The following is a 21,133-nucleotide window of genomic DNA, read 5'->3' as shown; positions in this document are numbered from 1 at the left end:
ATAGCGAGTATTCTTCAGTTAGACAGGCTGTATCTCCCGTTCCCGGGGTCAGAAGCGCATTGTGAAGATGCTTCAAATGCGCAAAATGTGCCACAAGTGTCCGCTTGACGCGCTCAGACGCATCCATCCTATAAGAGCCATTGAAAAGCCTGAGAAAAACGCAACGCTTTTCTCTTTTAAACCTCGACCATGTCCACGTCCTCAAAAGAATGGATCTAATTAAAACGTTGTACTCGTCATCATTGTCAGAGCATTGCCAAAGTCTGAGAGAAAGAGAGAGAGGCTGGGATGAGGGCAGTGCTAGGATGAGAGTCATATAGAGGCTCTCTCTCCCATTGGTTTGGGGGCGCACTCTGGACACGCAGTCAAGGGAACCTCCTGCCATATAAATAGGGCTGGTTGCTCTTTATTATTCTAGCATCACGGCAGCAGGTTCCTGCTAAGTTTGGAGTTTATACCACAACTGTATGCCTGCTTGAGTTTTACCAGGGCACTGCAGCACAAGGAGTCTGCATGTCGGTTTAGACATGCTCAGCTTTGTGGATACCCGGATTCTGTTGCTGCTTGCAGTGACTTCGTACCTAGCATCATGTCAATGTAAGTCTGAAATATGCTTTTTTTGTGTGTCTAACCAAGGATCTTAAGGCTTTTTCTTTCTTCTTCTACTGGATTTGCTCCGCTTGTTTGGTTGAACCTTGCTGGGAAATTTACCTCAAGGAAAGCTAGAACTACATCTGAAGAATTGAGGCGTTTCCTTTCGGCTTTCCACTGTAAAATCCAGCGGATCCTTTTAATGGATACTTCGTGGTCTTGGATATTTTCATCTGTTGCGATTGAGAAACGGAAACACATGGCATAGTTATCAAATACTATTATCAAAAAAAGTTTTTAAAATATAGTCAAGGGACAGCTGGTTAAACGTGTTTAATTTATGGAAAGGGTGCTGCACCTCATCTTTGTCCCAGACTCCAGGAGTGTTTTTTTAATTAAAGGGGGGGTCTGTAAAATCTGCCCCCTGCTGGCTGAAGTCTGTAACATCACATTTAAACAACATCCTATAAAATTAACTGATTTATATTCTTATCTCATTTAAATGAACTATTTTAAGTATAAAAAGCAACAAGTTATTTTAAATAATACCCAAATGTTAAGACTCATATATGCAGAGAGACTTGAAATATAGGCCTATCATAAAATCGATTTTATGCCTCTAAAACCCAAAATGTTTTAGTAAAATATTCTTACCTTTTAATATAGCTTATTTTTCTTTAGAAAACTAAGAAAACTGACATTTAAAGTGGCATTAGGTCATCACCTTGTAGTCAAATACGCCACCTGGTGGAGAATAAACGACATGAGACGTGGCTCCTATAGGATAAAACGATTTAGTTCGGTGGGTTCATAGTTCATAGTTGGCAATGCAACCGGAAGGCCTACGCATGTAAACAATACCCGATCACCTCTACAGGTTTATAGTACCTGACAACCTCTACTGTATGTGACTCACTTGCTAAAATAAATCAATAAATACATTCAGCCTAGGAAACTATTATATTATAAATACACTATAGAACAGTGTATATATTGTATTAAAACATAAATATATTTATATATAATTAATATATATATATATAATCAAAATATTGCACTTTTGTTTTTTGTTTTTAAAGAGATTTACTCATTTACTTCATTTGAACTCAAATGCATCAGCAATTAATTAGTAAATTAAGCAAGTACAGTAATAAGTATATTGATTAGGAATAATTTTATGCTTTGGGATATAATTTTCTTAGACACTACACTACAGTTCCATCCATTCGTACAGATGCTCTATCATAACAGCACATTTAACTGAAAGATATTGTTTTACAGAAAAAGACACAAAATTAAACCCAGGCCTACTATGATCAGGTCCTCTCATTTTCTCAACAATACAACAAAAAAAAAAAAATCAAAAAGGCATAATTTTTCCATTTTAACACATTGATTTTTGCATGTAAGGATATTGTATTTATCATAAACAGTGTAAGGATACAACAGAATACTGTACACGAGTAAAGCCTAAAATAATAAATAGTAGACTTGTCTGGTTTTTATGAACGTTGCTGTATTTCAACATTATGTGGAGTGCATAACTCTAATCAATCACCTCTGTCTTTTCCCCTTTTTCTCTCCCCTGTTTTTCCGTTTTCTTCCTCCACCCCCCATCTTCATCATACAGCGGTCAGTACACTCGCATGAAGTTATTTCAATTGTATTAATAGAGATATTTACCTGATCTGATCCCAAATCTCCAAGCGGATGATGATATTCGGTGAAAAGATCCTTTGGTCAATCTCAAATACACCAGAGCATTTTGGATTATTTCTGGGGCTTTCCGTCTTGCCTGTGACAGGAATGAGGAAAGCAGTGCATTGGCTCAGGCAAATGTCAGTGAAACTAGAGATCACCTTCCCCTGCCTAGTAGACAGCCAGGGCACAATGGACCCTTTTTAGATGGCCTGCTGAAGAGGTGGACTCAAAGTAACAAAATCAACATGCCGCAGAAATTCCTCCAACCTGGTGGATTTTGCCCAGCAGTTCCCTCAAGTGGACATGCGTAGTATAGATTAATGGAATTGGCATAAATATGGGATATTATTTGGGATTGAGTCAAACTGTTGTCACCTGAATATCACATGACAGTATTGATCACCGACAACAGAAGGTGCTTAAAGGAGCATAATGAGGAACTTCAGCGGGACAGGCTCATCGTCCTGCTCTAGGCCTGTGTGCTCCTTAAAGCACCTCTGTTGCTACCTTCATTAATATCTAATATCGAATTCCAGGCATGCAGTTAACAGTATTTACTGATGAATACTGGACAGTGCATGTTATAACTCTTTTTGCAGACTAATTTGCATGTTTGTAGTTTGAACAACTCAAGAAATGCTTTTGAGACATGACATAAGAATCTTAGAAAGAGGGAATAAATAAATCCTGTTTTTTATTTATTCACTTTTCTATGTGCAGTTATATTAAGGTTATGTTCATGTTTATGGTGATGAGTCTAGAACTCTGACTCAAAGCTGAAAATGCACCCTGCATAGCATGCATATGAAAAGCTAATGTTCTTCATATGAATGTCTGACAGTAAAATGTTAGACTTTAAGCCATAGGTCTGTGCCTGTTGTCTGATTATATTTGTCCATAAATAGGGCCCCAGGGGACCAAAAGGACCCAGAGGTGAGAGGGTAAGTTTACGCCGTAATTTTTCTGAATTATAGTTACATTTAAAATATGCCAAAGGCTGCATTATTACAAGGTGTTTCACTAAACCATTATCTATAAGGACATATGGACAGGAAAAGAGCTATTATGTATGTTTTGTATAGTTTCAGTTTCACTACACTAGCATAGTGGCTAGTTCACGTCAACGCTACAGATTTACCTCACATTTTAAAACATTAGAGCAATCATAACTAGCTTAATTGTGTTATTTGTTCTTGTTCTACATAGGGTCCTAAAGGACCAGATGGAAAACCCGGCAGACCTGGACTTGATGGGCCTCCCGGCCCTCCCGGCCCCCCTGGTCTTGGTGGAGTAAGTTTCCATTTCAAACCAAAAACTTTTCTTTTTTTTTCCCATAGCGGTTGAGTGATTAAAGCTTCCGGGTAGTTATATTCGAGGCTTATGCTCCTCCCGTTGACCCATGACCGAGTCATATTTAACATTTGACCTTTAACCTTTGCCCTGAACCTTGGCCTCAAAATGGCTGTGAGGCTGTATTTATTTACAGTGTAATGATAGAAACAGTTTCATAATTTAAGTATGAAATAAGAAACATTTAGAGAATGTATTTCTTTCTTTTTTTCGGATTTTTTTTTAATGATAGTGGAATATTACTTTTATAGAACTTTGCTGCTCAATATGATGGCGGGAAAGGAGCTGACCCCGGCCCTGGACCAATGGTGAGTTCATGTCATTTAATATCAGCTTCAATTCTATTTCAGTTGTGAATCCTTTCTGCTAATATTAAATATATTCATATTAAGTTTATATTAACTGTGTATTAAATACTTGAAAAGTTCAGTACTAAAGTATGATGATTTGCACAACTTTCTTTGCCGTAGTGTCCTGCATATTAAAGATTGGACCTTTTATTTTAGATGGGCCAACATTCATCATGATAGCTAAACCACTGCTGGTCATACTGGTCACACTCATGTTTACTTTCACTTTCCCAGGGTTTGAGCGGACCCAGAGGCCCAGCCGGACCCCCTGGTTCCCCTGTGAGTGTTTCAATCTTTTTAACCAGATTGCAAATGTAGATTTGATTCTGTTTCAATAAAAATGTAAATACAATTGAGTGATTTAGAGTAATTATTAGTTCTGATATCACTTTGCATATATCCTGTGAGTATATATGGCTCTTAAAACCTAAATGTGACATTCTTTTATTCCTTTTCCCATGAATAAATAGGGACCTCAAGGATTCCAAGGACATGCTGGTGAGCCTGGAGAGCCCGGACAGGCTGTAAGTATTCTTGGTCAACACTGTTTCGCACAGTTTGGAAATGACTTTTGAACTTAAAAGCTGATTTTTTTTCTCATAACAGGGAGCTGTTGGTTCTCGTGGTCCTTCTGGACCTCCTGGCAAAAATGGTGAAGATGTGAGTGCTGTAATATCATGAGCTAATCCTGAAACGATAACTTGACCATGCATTCACTGTGTCTTGACCTCCTCTTTTATATTTCTCTCTAAGGGTAACAACGGCAGACCTGGAAAACCTGGAGATAGAGGACCACCTGGATCACAGGTAAGGCATCAAACTATACAGTTTTTTCTTTAAATCAAGCATGTTTGTATCTACCTCAGTAAGGAGCTTCATCTTTGCTCTTTCTTCTACAGGGTGCCCGTGGTTTCCCAGGAACTCCTGGACTCCCTGGCATGAAGGGACACAGAGTAAGTGCTCAGTGTTGAGGAAAGACATTGTAATCTTTCAGACATCAATTCCAACATTTCTCATAGAAGATATACTGAAGTGAGAGCTTACATGTAGTTTCAAGTGCTTCTAGAGACAGACGTGTTTTGTGAGTAATCTCCTAAATAGCCATGCTCTTAATTTCTTGTTCATCAGGGTTACACTGGTCTTGATGGACGCAAAGGAGAGCCTGGTGCAGCTGGTACTAAGGTAATAATCACACATGATGTAAAAGTTTAGCAGCCTAAAGTTTGTGTGCCATGCCAGCTTATGTGGCTATTTTCATAACGAGAGAAAAAAGTATGATAAAACTATATATGAGGTTTTTACCATTTATTTTCACTTAAAAACTTGGTTTAACTTTGTTTCTTCCAAAACGTTACTTGAATAAAAAAGGTTTCTCACAGGGTTAAACCCAGCACAATCTAAAAAAAACATGCTTCAAACATGCTAATATTAAAAACTTGTGTGTCTTGGCTCTCTAAAGCATCTCAGACTATAAAGAAATGCACCTGCCACTTTCACATAAAGTAATTCAGTTTAGTGGAATCGAAGTGCAATTCAAAAGAATATTTGTTTTACAGTTGACTTTTACATATGAAAGGTGCTATAAAAATAACAAGCATTATTATTATTATTGATAATATTACTCATACCGTAAAGCACATTTTTTAGCCCGTATAATGACTAACTTCAAATCTATAGTGTCATATTTTAAAGGCTTTTGTTTGTCTCTTTTCAACAGGGTGAGAATGGCGCTCCTGGATCAAACGGAACCCCCGGACAGAGAGTAAGTAAAATACTATTATTTTCTCAGTGATATGAAAATGTTTAATGCATATCCTAATTCTGACTTCAGCACAAATGGCCTTGAATGCATCCCTACTTGAACTCTCATTCCTCTTGTTGCACAGGGTGGTCGTGGTCTTCCTGGTGAGAGAGGTCGTGCTGGCCCTTCTGGCCCAGCTGGTGCTCGCGGTGCTGATGGCAACACTGGTCCTGCTGGCCCTGCCGTGAGTGGATAGGCTGCCCTTTGACCCCTCTGTCTCCTAAAATCTGCCTTATGACATAATCCTGTAGACGTAACACATTTTCTCTCCTCTCAGGGTCCTTTGGGATCAGCTGGTCCTCCCGGTTTCCCTGGTGCCCCTGGACCTAAGGTATGAGTGACAACTGGTGAATTCAAAGGAGAATTTGACTAAATCTGTAGTCTGCAAAAACCTCTGCATAAAAGAATGCCACAGAAAATGAATAAGAGAAGTTAATACTGGCTGTTCATATCATTTGATTAGATCTCATGTTCTACATTTATCGTTTCTTAAAGGGATAGTTCAGAATTATAATTCTATCAACCCTCGAGTTGTTCCCAAACCTGTATGAGTGAGTGTCACAAAAAAAGATATTTTGAAGAATGTTGGTGACCAGACAGTTGTCGGTAGCCATTGACTTCTATAGTAGGAAAAAAAAAAATACTATGGAAGTCAATGGCTACCGTCAACTGTCTTGTAACCAACATTCTTTAAAATATCCTCTTTTGCGTTTACCAGAAAAAAAGAAACTCATACAGGCTGGGAACAATTTGAGGGCGAGTAAATTATCATAGAATTTCACTTTTTGGGTGAACTATCCCTTTAATTCATCTTAGCAACCGTCCTTTTTTTTACAATCTGTAATTTACAATGTCTATAATATTTCACAGGGAGAAGTTGGAGCTGTTGGTCCCAATGGCCCATCTGGACCTCAGGGACAAAGAGGAGAGCCAGGCACGAACGGTGCTGTGGGCCCAGTTGGACCCTCTGTGAGTGCATTTTAAATATTTGCAGATAAATTCATCTGATTTTCATTAAGAAAAAAAAAATAACAACGTGTCTCTCTTTGTATTTTTACAGGGTAATCCTGGTGCTAACGGTATCACTGGCGCTAAGGGAGCAGCTGTGAGTTTCCATACGTTTCATACTACTTAATTTGAACAAGAAATATACTTATCATTTTACAGTTCAATTTCAACTGAATTATGGTAAATAATTGGCAAATAGTTTTGACAAAATTGACAAACATTTATATAATGAGCGAGTACATCATGAATCCATCTTCCAAACCGTGTTTTTGTCTTATCCTGGATCACTACGGTACACCTATAATAAATGTTTATATTCGAGCGGGACGACAATCGCTGAGGAGTAGCCCAGAACCTGCGTGACTCGTCATATACATAAACAAAGCATGCAGTTGTGTTTATTAACTCATAAAGCTGTTTCATAGTGTACCTTTAAGTTTAAAATTCATCATAAAACAGATGACTTTGCATTTACTCTACCGTCTTTACTCAGTGCTTTATCTTAAAATAACACTTCTATGAATCCAACCTTTGTGTGTAAGTGTTTGTTCTTTTTTAAAAATATATTTCTGATGTCCTCCACAGGGCCTACCTGGCGTTGCTGGTGCCCCTGGCTTCCCTGGCCCTAGAGGAGGCCCTGGCCCCCAGGGACCTTCTGGAGCCTCTGGTCCAAGAGGTCTTGGTGTGAGTACCATGTGATTTGTCACAATGTGCATTAATTATGTACCCAATTGTTAGCTGCCATTTTGGGGTTTTGGCTGAAATAAAAAAGGCTGGAATGTTTTAGAGAAACTATTACTTTAAAGGCCTGTTCAAACCAAGAACGATAACTATAACTATAACGATAACTATATTAGTGTCCACATCAAAGCACGATATCGTTCTGTTTATTCTAAGGCAGCTCTTTAAAGCTGGATGGATTCTGATTGGCTGTCAATTATTTTGATCCTTCATCACCTGGAAAAAAAGACGTGATTTCAAAGACAGTGTTTCTCTGTGTGAACTCTGCTATTATTTTACATTTAGAACGATTTTTAGAACTATATCTTTATGGTTATCATTATAGCTATCAGCCTTGGTGTGAACGGGCCTTAACAGATTCATTATCAGAAATTCTGAACGTGAAATCATCCAGGTTTAATTAGATTTAAAAGAGGACACGTTTTCAATTGATAACACTCCCACGCCTAGACAATGATCCAAAATTGAACAACAGCATTTTGCAGTCAAATTTATATTGCATAGATCAGCAGTAAAATAATTATAGGTCTTTCTTTAGGTCTATACAGTCATTTTTATTTAAACAATATTTTACAAAGAGACGAGATGTTAATCAAAACTAACACCAATTGAGGAAGGAACGTTGTTTAATCATTTATTAAATGTTAAAAATAGTATGAAAGTTGTTCTATTAAATCATCCCAAGCAAAAGGTAATTTAAAATTTTCTGTTGCCGTTTTGTTTTTTCATTTCGGGGGCATCACCGCCACAATCAATTTTTAATAATGAAATTCTGATTTGTGCATCTCATTAGTAGAACAATGAAACAGTCTAACCTTTGAACTGTTTTGCTGCTCAGGGTGACCCTGGACCCGGTGGAGTGAAGGGAGATTCTGGTGTCAAGGGTGAACCTGTGAGTAAACACACTGTCATGCCTCTCAACATATTTTATGAAGGCTGTGCTCTAGTTGAATGTCCTTGTTCACCTCCTTCTTTGAATGCTTCCCGTACAGGGTAGTGCTGGTCCTCAGGGACCCACTGGTCCTTCTGGTGAAGAGGGCAAGAGAGGCTCAACTGGAGAGCAGGGATCTACCGGACCCTTGGGAATGCGTGGACCTAGAGTAAGTTTGTAACTTATTTTTTTATATTTAAGGGGTACCTCCATTTTAATTGTAAGTGTCAGAGAAATTCTCACAATAAGAGACAAGTTCTTCCCGTAAGAATAATACGAAACATCTACTGGACTTGATCCTATGGTTAATTGTTAGTATAAAATATACTCATACATGTAATTGGTTATGTTTTTTTATTATTTATTTTTATTAATCTATGTTCATTTACGTTTCTTGCAGGGAGCCGCTGGTACTCGTGGTCTGCCTGGTCTGGCTGGCAGATCGGGCCCAATGGTAAGATTCAAGCGATATTAAAAGTCCCGTTTTGTATTGAATCAAACTACAGCAGTGGCCAAAAGTGACGTCCAAGAGATTGTATTTGTTTTTAGTGACCCTAAAAGTTTGATTAAACCATCAAAATCTGAGGACAATATTTTATGTATATTTTTTTAGGTTTTTATCTGACAAAATGATTTGGTCAAAACAGCAAACTACAGCTACAAGTTTTATTTTACTATATATATAAAAAGAAATGCTTAGAAAAACAAAAAGCTCACAGGAAACAGCATAACAACATAACAGGTATTAACATTTTCTTGGTTCTCTTGTTTTTACATGTGTTCATTATTTCTTAGTATGGCAGCCTGGACAAAAATTATGTCACACAATTTGGCACGTTATCACAAATAAAACAATTGACTTCAAGCACAACTACGCAATATGCTTACAAATAAAATAAAACAATTCAATATTTGAATAAAGTGTGAAGATGTCAATTTTCCTAAACCGGACATCACTTTTGCCCACTAGTGTATGTATATAGAATGTGACAGTAGTTTAGCTGCGTTGGATAAAAGCGTAAATCGCTAACCATCAGGTCATTTATAAATAAAAACTAAATAATATATCTTTGAAGCTCTGAAAATCCATGCAGTTTCAAATTGATCTGATGCTTTTTTTAAGACACTGATCTCTGACTCTTGTACCTTCAGGGCATGCCTGGTGCCCGTGGTGCCACTGGTGCACCTGGAGCCCGTGGACCTCCTGGAGATGCTGGTCGTGCTGGTGAGGCTGGTCTTGTTGGGGCCAGAGTGAGTATCACAATTAGCCTTCCACTGCTTTTCATCTGTTCAGTCCATTATGACAGGGAAAATCTGTAGATTACAAAGCAAGAAATACATGTCATATACCTAATCTCTTCAATTCCACAAGTATGTTTGATATAAACGTCACCTTCATCTTAAATATTTTCAGGGTCTCCCTGGTAGCCCTGGCATTTCTGGACCCCCTGGAAAGGAAGGACCTTCTGTGAGTACAATCGCTGTTTTGTACACATAATATACACACATTTCTGAGTTACCCAAAGTAATTTCTAAAAACACGCAATTAAAAAAAAATGTAATAATGAAAGCAATGACAAAAATATTACAAATATTATGAGCATTGTGCTTTGTTTGCCGTATTCTAGGGTGCCGCTGGTCAAGATGGTCGCTCCGGCCCTCCTGGCCCAACTGGACCCAGAGGCCAGCCTGGTAATATTGGATTCCCCGGTCCCAAGGGACCTTCTGTAAGTAATGACTCTATTATGTGCATTTCACCTTTATTTAGAGATTCAAAAAGTATCATTGAGCTTATCAATAAACCTCCTTGCAGGGCGAGGCTGGCAAGCCTGGTGAGAAGGGACCTGCTGGTCCTACTGGACTGAGAGTAAGTGATTCAGAGAGAGAGAGAGAGGAATATATGCTATTCGTCAGTATCATTAGTTATTGAGCTGCTCTGATTCAGTTCCTTACTTTTCACTCAGGGTCAGCCTGGTCCTGATGGTAACAACGGCCCTGCTGGTCCCGTCGGACTTTCTGTAAGTAGGCCATCTTAAATTTTCTGAACACATTACTTTTCACTTTTTCTTAGTGCTAATAGATCGTTGTCTTCTCATTTAGGGTGGCCCAGGTGAGAAAGGAGAGCAGGGACCCTCTGGTGCTCCTGGTTTCCAGGTCAGTGTCACGTCATGCCTGCTGAAACTTTACTAAAAGTGCTCTATGAAGTTAAATCTAAGAAGTGTTTCTCAACCTTTTTTGTCTTATGTACACCCATAATCTGTAGGGATCGAGTACCCTCTATTTACACTAAAACAACTTACATTATACTGGGTATCATTAAGCATTATCATACATATTATTAAAGGGGTTGTTATTACAGTGAATTACTTTTAAACTAAAAACAATCAATAAAGCTTAGCTTGTAGCTTGAGCTTATTTGTTTTGGCAGCTCACAGCCAGGTGTAAGAAATGCAGACGAAAGCAAACGCGAAAAGCAAAAGGTTTCCATGTACCCCCTGGGTGTACCCATGGTTGGGAATCACTGTCATAGACAAAACATAAGATAAAGTTGTAATAGTCTTGTATGCATTCTACCCGTTCATCTAGTGACTGAGTCTTCTCAACAACTTATGTCGCTCATTCAACTTTAACAGGGTCTTCCTGGCCCCGCTGGACCCGTTGGTGAGGCTGGCAAGCCCGGAGATAGAGTAAGTTCTTGTCACAATGAACATCTTGCATTAAATTTACAATGCACATTCTGCAGTGCATACAGAAAATAAATATATATTACTTAATAACACTGAATATAACACTGAGCCAATTCTTACTTTAGAGCATGCATTTCCTGTACTTTATTGACGAATGAGAAGGCTTACCTGCAATGCGGCTTATGTAGTTTTTGGTTCACTTGCATAATATTGGATGCACAATGTCATGCAAATCATTTACAAATAATCAACATCTCTCAACAGGGTATCCCTGGAGATCAAGGTGCATCAGGACCTGCTGGCGTGAAGGTGACCTACCTATCTCTGATTTCTTGTTCTGTGTTTATTTTCACATTCTGGAGAATAAATGACTGTTCTTCCTCCCTTTTATCACTGTTTAGGGAGAGCGTGGTAACCCTGGACCCGCTGGTGCTGCTGGTGCTCAGGGACCCATTGGTGCTCGTGGCCCTTCTGGTACTCCTGGCCCTGATGGAAACAAAGTAGGTATATGTGTCACCACACACCATCCAGACTGATCATTTTTATGAGTATAACTGACAAAATATGTATTCTTCAGGGAGAGCCTGGTGCAGCTGGAGCTGCTGGTGGCCCTGGACACCAGGGAGCTGCTGGCATGCCTGGTGAGCGTGGTGCCGCTGGCACCCCTGGACCTAAGGGAGAGAAGGTATGAGTTGGAGCAATGCTCATGTTCGCCATAATGATGAAACAGCTTTGGAGAAAATGTTGATGTACTTATACAGCATTCCGTAGTGGATATGTTGCCAAACCTGTCTGACTCCTAGCTGACTGAAAACATTTATCTGATTCACAGGGCGAGGCTGGATACAGAGGACTTGAGGGCAATGCTGGAAGAGATGGTGCCCGTGTAAGTATACCATGTACCTAGATCTCATTTTATACGTAATTTAAAAAAAGCATACATTTTGATTTGATGGTATTTTTCTCTCATTCACAGGGTGCTCCTGGACCCAGTGGACCCCCTGGACCCGCCGGTGCTAATGGTGACAAGGTAAAGAGCTTTCTCTCAGCTGTTATGTCTGATCAAAGTGGAGAATTGTTGCTATCTCCGTAAATCATTGAATCACCATAATATGTCAAAAGCGACAGCATAAAAATGAATATATTTAATGGCATGCCACTAACAGAACGTTAAAAATGATCTCCTTGATCCACTGCTTGAAGAAGAAGCCCCTGCTGGCAACTGTCACAATATGGCCAGATATAGAAAATCACTGCTGCCCTCTGCCGGATATTTCAAACAATATTCCGTGATTCAAATACACTGGAGTTAGGTCATTTACCAATGGTGATCAACAGTGTATGATTCTTACTATATAATAAACAGTAATCAAACATTGCTGCATTCATTTAAATGTGGTCCAAATCAGATTTTTACTCCTCACTGTGAAACAGATCCGTTTTTAGATGACAGTGATACTGACAATTCTGTTCTCCATGTTCTGTGGAAACAAATTAGAAACATATACCGGCATGTGTTTGTTTCTTTTCATCAATGTGATGCACTACACGAAGCATTGCACAGGTGTAAAACATATATATTTAAATATATATTGATGTGTAGTAGGTCTCAAACATGGTGAATCTTGCTTTGAACATTGAAAACAGATGAAATGCTAATGCATTGATTTAAGACTGGAAGTCCAATGTTCTTCTAAATGACAAAATATATTAAATGTCAAGAACAGTACTGTGAAATTTGTTCGGCATGATTAAGATGTTGAAGGACTGTCACCAATTTAGAACAAATGGCTTTCGGCATGAATGTAGCTGAACTGTTCTGAGGTATCACCAAAATAATTTACAAGTACAACCTTGAGACTTGGGACAAAAGTATAAAAAGTAGTTTTAAAGATCATTTTGATCAAACTTACCTCTGTGTTCTCTTCCAGGGTGAGACTGGCTCCTTCGGTCCTGCTGGACCTGCTGGTGCTCGTGGTGCTCCTGTAAGTATTATGATCATTTCTTTATCACACATTGATACCATGATCCTTTCTCTCATACAAATTGTCCAATATTGAGGAAACTGACTAGAAAAATAAATAACTGAGCATAAGTTATAATTCACTTCAGAATCAAGCATTCATGCTCAAGTGTTGCCCTGTCTTTTAGGGAGAGCGTGGTGAGTCTGGCCCTGCTGGACCTGCCGGTTTTGCTGGACCCCCTGTAAGTCCACATGAATTCTGCTGAAGTCTGCTACTAAAGAATGCTTCTTAGTGATTCATACATTCAATTTTAGACGTCCAACTCAGCTGTTTTATAAACTCTGAACAGACATGCACTGAAAAATGACATAGACACAATAATTCTTGCAGGGTGCTGACGGCCAGACTGGACAAAGAGGCGAGAAAGGACCTGCTGGTGTAAAGGGTGACTCTGGACCCCCTGGCCCTGCTGGTCCTTCTGGCAACACTGGACCCCTCGTGAGTTTGAGACTACATTTAATTTGGCACATTTACTGGGAAAGAAATATGTCTAACTGAGACTTTACTTCTTGGGTATAATTGTACAAATCTGAGTAAGTGTAGTAGTATTTATAAATTCACTTTATGTCTCAGTCAAAGATGTCTGGACAACACATTTATGTACCTCTTTTATGATTCTGAACTTGTTCTAAATGTCTTGTTCATCTTTAGGGTCCTTCTGGTCCTGCTGGCCCACCTGGTGCCCGTGGTGACAGTGGTCCCCCTGTAAGTATGCTTTAATGGATTATTTTATGGTATTATCAGGAGGTTTTTTGTTTTGTTGTGTGAATGTTACTACATGTGACCCATGAATATCTGGCTCTATCCTAGGGTCTGACTGGCTTCCCTGGTGCTGCTGGCAGAGTTGGACCTCCTGGTCCTGCTGTGAGTTATATCAGATAACTATAAATGAACTTGTTCAGACCTAATACTTCAGACCTTCTGCTTGCCTCATTTCAGGATTTAATGCCATCTTCATGGTCTCACATGAAATCTGTTTTTCTTCCCAACCATTAGGGTATTGTTGGAGCTGCTGGTCCCACTGGTGCTTCTGGAAAGGATGGCCCACGTGGTGCTCGTGGTGATGTTGGCCCTGCTGGTCCCCCAGGAGAGAATGGAATGATTGGACCCCCTGGTCTGGCTGGCGAGAAGGGATCACCTGGAGAGGCTGGTGCACCTGTAAGTACTAGTAGAACTAGCCAGACCGTGTTAATTGCAAAGTATTACCAAGTATATATTATGTCTCATTATAAACTTGTTCTGTTTAAAAATAGGGAGCATCTGGATCTGCTGGGCCTCAGGGTCAGCTGGGAAGTGCGGGATTTAATGGTCTTCCTGGCTCCAGAGGTGACCGTGGTCTTCCTGGTGGCTCCGGTCCTGTTGTAAGTGCACTGACCAACCTCCTGATTGTGTCCGAACTGGTCAAAACGTTTCAGGGTAAATAAATATTGATGATTTTTTTGTGTACTTTAGGGTGAACCTGGTAGAGTTGGCCCATCTGGTGCCCCTGGCCCCCGTGGCCCCTCTGGCAACATTGGCATGCCCGGTATGACTGGTCCTCAGGGTGAGGCTGGACGTGAGGCAAGTAACAGTTTAACTTAGACTTTTTCTTAAGACACACAATTTGCAGGGTCATACAATATTTACATATCCGTAAATGTATATTTGTATATGTATATTTACATCCGTGTTGTTTTTTAGGGAAGCCCTGGTAATGATGGACCTCCTGGCCGTCCTGGTGTTGCTGGCCTTAAGGTATACAGCTAATTTATTCATATTGGTCCATCACTAGCTTATCCTAAGACTGTAGTCTTGTAAGAAATTTGTACGTTCAGAACAGATTGTGTTATTGTATATATAACAAAATTTAACTGAACTGGACTATTTCAACTTCCAGGGTGATCGTGGTGAGCCTGGTTCCGCTGGAACATCTGGACCTGCCGGCGCTCCTGGACCCAATGGACCATCAGGCGCTGTTGGCAGACCTGGAAACCGTGGTGAATCTGTATGTGTCACTGAACATAACCACAGCATTTACTGAATTATAAACAAATAAACTAAACAATCTCTCATTTACACACCCTTCAGGGACCTTCTGGTTCTTCTGGCCCTGCTGGAGCTGCTGGAGCAAGAGGTGCACCTGTAAGTGTGTCAGACAGAAGGACACGGTAAATAGCTTCTATAAAAGTTTCTTCCTTTCAATTACTTCTTGTCTCTCTTTCTTTAACAGGGCCCTTCTGGACCTCGTGGTGAGAAGGGTGTTGCTGGAGACAAAGGAGATAGGGGCATGAAGGGACTTCGTGGACATCCTGGTCTGCAGGGAATGCCCGGACCCAATGTAAGTGGTACAACTTTGCTGATAAACGTCTGTTAGAACAGTTTGTTTCGCTCTCATACAGATTATTAAACAGTGGTGGACAAAGTACAAATCAAGTACTTGATACAGATTCCCTATTCAATTATTACTCCAGTAAAAGTACTCGATTTTTAATGTACTCATGATTTAAAAGTACTGATCAATGAACCAATTATTTATTTTAGCCAGTACTAGACAAACTAGTCCGTGTTCAGCTCAAATAAGAACGATTAGTGTATACATTTAATATGTATAGCAAATAAGCAAACTATCACACTATCAAAACAAACTTTAATATACTAAAATATCAATTTAAAAAAGCTTGCCCTTTTACAACAGATTTAGTTCACAAGTAACTGACAATCATGACCTATATATGATTTCATTGACAATAATACTAAAATTCATTAGTTTCATGCCATCAGTTGCATTCACATTTAAGCTCTGACAATATCCCTGTTCTTGGCTCATTTTGACCAGATCATTGAATCAGTGATTTGATGACTCAACAACAGATGCAATTGGATCAGTCCAAATTGTCAGTGTTATTTGTGAACCAATTCAGCAGGTTCACTGGAAAGAATCAATTCGTTCACGAATTGGACATTGCTCTTGCATCTCAAAAGGAATGGCGCTATCTTCAGTTCAAAATAAAGAAGAACGATATGTTTTATGAAATGTAGTGGAGTAAAAAGGACGATATTATGGTTTGGAATGTAGTGAAGTAAAATTTTCCCAAAATAAAAAGTTGAAAAAATGTACTTAAAAACAGTAACGCAGTAGAAATACTTTTTTTTTCTTTCTCTTTTTTGTCCACCACTGTTATTAAATGATTGAGCATAAAAGACTCCACAACAAGAACAAATGTAACTGTCTTACAGGGTCCTTCTGGTGACAGTGGCCCTGCTGGTATTGCTGGTCCTTCTGGTCCAAGAGTAAGTAACTTTCTCATTCTCCAGACTTAGGATTTTGTCATGACATTGAGGAAATGTGCATAATGGTTGTCTGCAATTTGTCTTCAGGGCCCATCTGGTCCTAATGGTCCCCCTGGTAAGGACGGCTCAAATGGCATGCCTGGTGCTATTGGACCCCCTGGACACCGTGGTCCTTCTGGACATGTTGGACCTGCTGTAAGTAAATATGCATTTGAGTATTTCTTCATTCTTCATTTCCTATTGTTAATAGTAAGACAACGTAAGAAAATAAATGCATATAATACGTATAATATAGAAAATACTATACCTTACCTTGAGATTGAATGTAGAGAAAAACACAAAGTTGTAACCATAAATACGATATGTGGTTAATCAATGTTGTGTTTGACCGTAGGGTCCTCCTGGAACTCCTGGTCTTCCCGGACCCCCTGGTCCATCTGGTGGTGGATATGACACATCTGGAGGCTATGATGAGTACAGAGCTGACCAGGGCTCTCTCAGGGCCAAGGATTATGAGGTGGATGCCACCATCAAGTCCTTGAACACTCAGATTGACAATCTGCTTTCCCCTGAGGGCTCAAAGAAGAACCCTGCTCGTACTTGCCGTGACATCAGGCTGAGCCACCCAGAATGGAGCAGCGGTAAGTGACCAAAGCTGTTTGAAGTGCTCCTTTTTCCAGTAGCTCTAACCCTTACTTCTTCTAATTTCCCCTTATTATCTATGTTGCTTTCTTCCCCTGTAGGTTTCTACTGGATCGACCCCAACCAGGGCTGCACCATGGATGCCATCAAGGCCTTCTGCGACTTTTCTACTGGCCAAACCTGCATCCACCCCCACCCCGAGAGCATCCCACAAAAGAACTGGTACAGAAGCTCCCAGGAGAAGAAACACATTTGGTTTGGCGAGACCATCAATGGTGGTACTGAGGTAAGTCACAGTATTGAAACAGGACAAAATGAATGACTGTTCAAGATATATAAAGAGAAAGTAGTCTGAAGGTTGCATTCTTCCATTCTCTTTTCAGTTTGCTTACAATGATGAGACCCTGAGCCCACAGTCCATGGCTACTCAGCTGGCCTTCATGCGTCTGCTGGCCAACCAGGCAGTCCAGAACATCACCTACCACTGCAAGAACAGCATCGCCTACATGGATGCTGAGAACGGAAACCTGAAGAAGGCTGTGTTGCTGCAGGGCTCCAACGATGTTGAGCTCAGGGCAGAGGGCAACAGCCGCTTCACTTTCAGCGTCCTAGAGGATGGCTGCAGTGTAAGTTCTCTTTTTACACTTTGATTAAACTGACAAAATCTTCATTCAGTTAGCACGAAATGTACAAAATAAGAGGTTAAAGGGATAGTTCACACAAAAAAATGAAAATTCTGTCCTTAATTACTCACCCTTACGTCGTTTCAAACCCCGAAGACTTTCGTTTACCTTGAGAATACAAATGAAAATCTTTTTGATGAAATCTGAGCGTTTTCTGTCTCTCCAGTGACAGCTACTCAACTACCACTTTGACACATCATTAAGTTCATATAGATATCGTAAAACTAATCCAAATGAATTGAGCGGTTTATTCCAAATTTTCTGAGGAGACTCGATCGCTTTATATGATGAACAGATTTAATTTAGGCTTTTATTCAACTATTTATATCAACTCACTCATCAGTTGTGGTAAACGGAAACTCAAGCATGTTCACTTGACGTGTGAGAACAAATGAGGTTCATTCTCGTGTTATAATTTTCATTTTTGGGTGAACTAACCCTTTAAGAGGTTAATATTATACAGTCACAGTGGATAGTGCTCAGCATGCATGTGAGATGGTCCATACATTTTTACATCACAGCATGTTTATGACAGTTTGATGGTTGTCAAAAAAAAGTCTCTTAATATGTTTTGTCTTTTTGTTGTGTCCCTGCAGAGACACACTGGCCAGTGGAGCAAGACAGTCATTGAATACAGAACAAATAAACCATCTCGCCTTCCAATCCTCGACGTTGCACCTTTGGACATTGGTGGCGCAGATCAAGAGTTTGGTTTGGACATTGGCCCAGTCTGTTTCAAATAAATAGACTCATGATAAATTAAACGAGAGAAAGAAAGAAAAAAAGAAAAATCTCTGCCCTTCTTTCTGTGTTTTTTTTATACTGAATGCTGATTTTTTTTCCGCAAATCCACTTGCTTAAGCTGGGCTCTATCGGAGAGGACCAATGGACTGAACGGAGCATTGCGCAATGCAAATTAATACAGCAGCCCAAAGAGACACGGGATAACACCATGTTATGGGACATGTCATCATTTTGTAAAATAAAGGAAGTGTAATAAAAACAATGAAAGTATACATCACTTTGTGGTCTTTGTATATCTTCCAAAGAGGAAGTTTAAAACCACATTTTCCCGTAAGGTTTAAACTACCTCATGTGTAAAGGAAAATAATAATCAACATCCTAGTTGTCACTAGTTGGTACTAAGACTTCAAGTTCTGTCCTGTTTCAAAGGTGCTCCAATACTTGAAGCAGTGATATTATATGGTGCTAAACATGCAGCTGTGGAAAGAAAACCACTGTTACTGTATTACTTTGTATTGTCTCTGAGGAATATTGCACAGGTCCCCCTGATAACCCCATTTTTAAGCAGGTGGAATATTCCTAAACCTGATGTTTTGTCTGGGTTTTACTTTTTGTTTCATTTGGTTTTGTTTTCTCAGAGTTTTGTTCGACTTTTTTTTTTTTTTTTTTTACTTTTGTTCAGGCATTACATTCTTTTACGCCCCCAGTGTTAATACTGACAGCACCGTTCGTCCATTTTAAAGGGTTGCAGAGGCCACTCTCTCAAAAAACAAACCACAAAGTTTATTGTACCTATTTTGTATATGTGAGATGTTTAAATAAATTGTGAAAAGTTCTGAAAATAAAGCATGTCCAATGTTCCGAAACACATTATTCCATGTGTTAATTGCTTTAATGTTGAAAAAGATGTCTGACTAAATTGGACATTTTGGATGTCTGCCTGATTTCTAATTCTTACATTGACAAGCAAATGATTTTAATGTGTTCATTTTCAAAATGTGAAATTGGTTTTCTATTTTATTCAAAAAGAATTGGGTGTTTGTCTTAGCAACCATTTGAGTCTATTGCCATAAGGAGCTTATCTTCCTCTGTTTTCACATATGGCATGCTTTTTAGATGGCAAAATCTTTCTCACTTTTGAATCAAATAAAAAGGCAGTCACTGCAACTTGGCATGTTTGTATTTATAGAGAATCCAAACATGTAGATTTGTACATAAAGATAGCATTGAATGCCACACTTTGTTTGTGCACCAAATAGCATTCCTGCCAACCCCTGACAGAACAGGTTTCTTTTAGATGTTCAGTCAAGGGTTATATCTGCTCACAATCTTTTCATATATCATTTTCCCCTTTTTGTCTCCCTCTAAATATAGCTTTTGATCTGACAGCAAAACAGAGAAAACAGGTTTTGTCTGTTCAATATCTTGATCAAATCTGTTGAGGTTCAAGAGGGCAAACGTTCAGTTTAGCTACTGTACAGTTTTTTGAAAGCACTAACTTTTGACCCAGAAATGAACTCTGTTACAGCCAATCCCAGACTTCCCATTTAAAGAAAAGTGTTGTGTCCGAAATCGCTCCTTATACCCTTATGCAGTGCACAATTGGAGGGGACAGCCATTTGTAGTGGTGTCCAAAAACATAGTGGACATTATCGAGTGACAGGAAGTGCGAAAGACTCGTCTCAGGTCTAAACTCACACTAAATTCACATCATCTGTTATGCTGCTTTGGAGCAGTATTTGAGGCTAAGAGTATCCCATCCTTCATCATGTTCAGGAACTCACAAGCTCAGATGTCCAGGAAAACAGTCCATGTCAACTATATTACATATAGGCCCAGTTTCACAGACAGGGCTTAGATTAAGCCAAAATTAGGGCATATAAATGTGCCATATAACATTACTGATATGCATCTTGAGACAAAACAATAGCACTGACATATTTTAAGATATGTGGTGCAAGTTGCTTTCAGTTAAAACAGCTCAAACATGCATTCTAGTCTGGGAATATCATAAGCCTTGTCTGTGAAACTGGAGGATAGGGTGAATTCAGGTTGATTTGGGACACTTTTTGCCATTACAATGACTGGGAAAAGGTGTAACAATCACCCTGAATTCACCATAACTTTTGAAGTAAAATGCAGTGTTGCATATTGTATTGGTGCAGAGATGAGTATGTGTATTTTGTAAAACATTTACAACTGTTTTTATCATTCCTGTTACAGTACACCGGAACTACTGAACACACTTTTTTTTTTTTTTCCTAAGTAAATAAAGCTCTGTAAAACATTTACTTGCATTTTTACACTATAGTACTATAAGAGTGTCCCATCGAGTAATCAAAAGTTCAACACTTGCGGTCTTCACACCCACTTGAATATTTGGAGCAAACACAAATACGTCATGCATGTAGAGAAGAGGTCAAGTGCAAAGACCGCAAGTGTGCGACACGCCCGATGTATGAATACCGTTTATATACTGTGTATGATGAATACCCACATCTCGCCAGAAGATGGCCTCCACAACACTTCTGAGGCTCACTGGTTTTTCCCTATGGTTTTTCCCAAGTGGTGCTTGCTGCAGAGCCAAATGATGATCAAATGACGCCTAAC

At 39.4% G+C, this 21,133-nt stretch overlaps 1 protein-coding gene across 1 annotated transcript; it reads left to right on the top strand.

Moving 5' to 3' along the window:
• The first annotated feature begins 285 nt into the window (after nt 1-285).
• col1a2 (collagen, type I, alpha 2) lies at nt 286-19,690 on the top strand. Its single transcript, XM_084422754.1, has 49 exons — nt 286-597; nt 3,198-3,233; nt 3,499-3,582; nt 3,894-3,950; nt 4,227-4,271; nt 4,463-4,516; nt 4,599-4,652; nt 4,746-4,799; nt 4,892-4,945; nt 5,121-5,174; nt 5,710-5,754; nt 5,879-5,977; nt 6,071-6,124; nt 6,664-6,762; nt 6,854-6,898; nt 7,387-7,485; nt 8,381-8,434; nt 8,535-8,642; nt 8,874-8,927; nt 9,626-9,724; nt 9,888-9,941; nt 10,102-10,200; nt 10,287-10,340; nt 10,438-10,491; nt 10,574-10,627; nt 11,107-11,160; nt 11,425-11,469; nt 11,562-11,660; nt 11,738-11,845; nt 11,993-12,046; nt 12,137-12,190; nt 13,092-13,145; nt 13,312-13,365; nt 13,515-13,622; nt 13,836-13,889; nt 13,995-14,048; nt 14,181-14,342; nt 14,438-14,545; nt 14,637-14,744; nt 14,865-14,918; nt 15,061-15,168; nt 15,252-15,305; nt 15,394-15,501; nt 16,401-16,454; nt 16,542-16,649; nt 16,849-17,095; nt 17,198-17,382; nt 17,480-17,722; nt 18,376-19,690. Exons 4-49 carry the CDS (start codon nt 3,948-3,950, stop codon nt 18,520-18,522), a joined length of 3,813 nt encoding a protein of 1,270 aa, XP_084278880.1. The 5' UTR covers nt 286-597; nt 3,198-3,233; nt 3,499-3,582; nt 3,894-3,947; the 3' UTR covers nt 18,523-19,690.
• Nucleotides 19,691-21,133: the final 1,443 nt, after the last annotated feature.

The sequence above is a fragment of the Rutilus rutilus genome, assembly GCF_951802725.1.
Source record: "Rutilus rutilus genome assembly, chromosome: 11".
Taxonomy (NCBI): domain Eukaryota; kingdom Metazoa; phylum Chordata; class Actinopteri; order Cypriniformes; family Leuciscidae; genus Rutilus; species Rutilus rutilus.
This window is presented reverse-complemented; position numbering and strand designations above follow the sequence as displayed.

Excerpts from the sequence above, each read along its gene's own strand:
- col1a2 (XM_084422754.1), top strand. Across the intron at positions 8,435-8,534 it reads CTGGTGTCAAGGGTGAACCT|GGTAGTGCTGGTCCTCAGGG; the intron begins GTGAGTAAACAC and ends CTTCCCGTACAG. Across the intron at positions 13,623-13,835 it reads CTGGCAACACTGGACCCCTC|GGTCCTTCTGGTCCTGCTGG; the intron begins GTGAGTTTGAGA and ends GTTCATCTTTAG.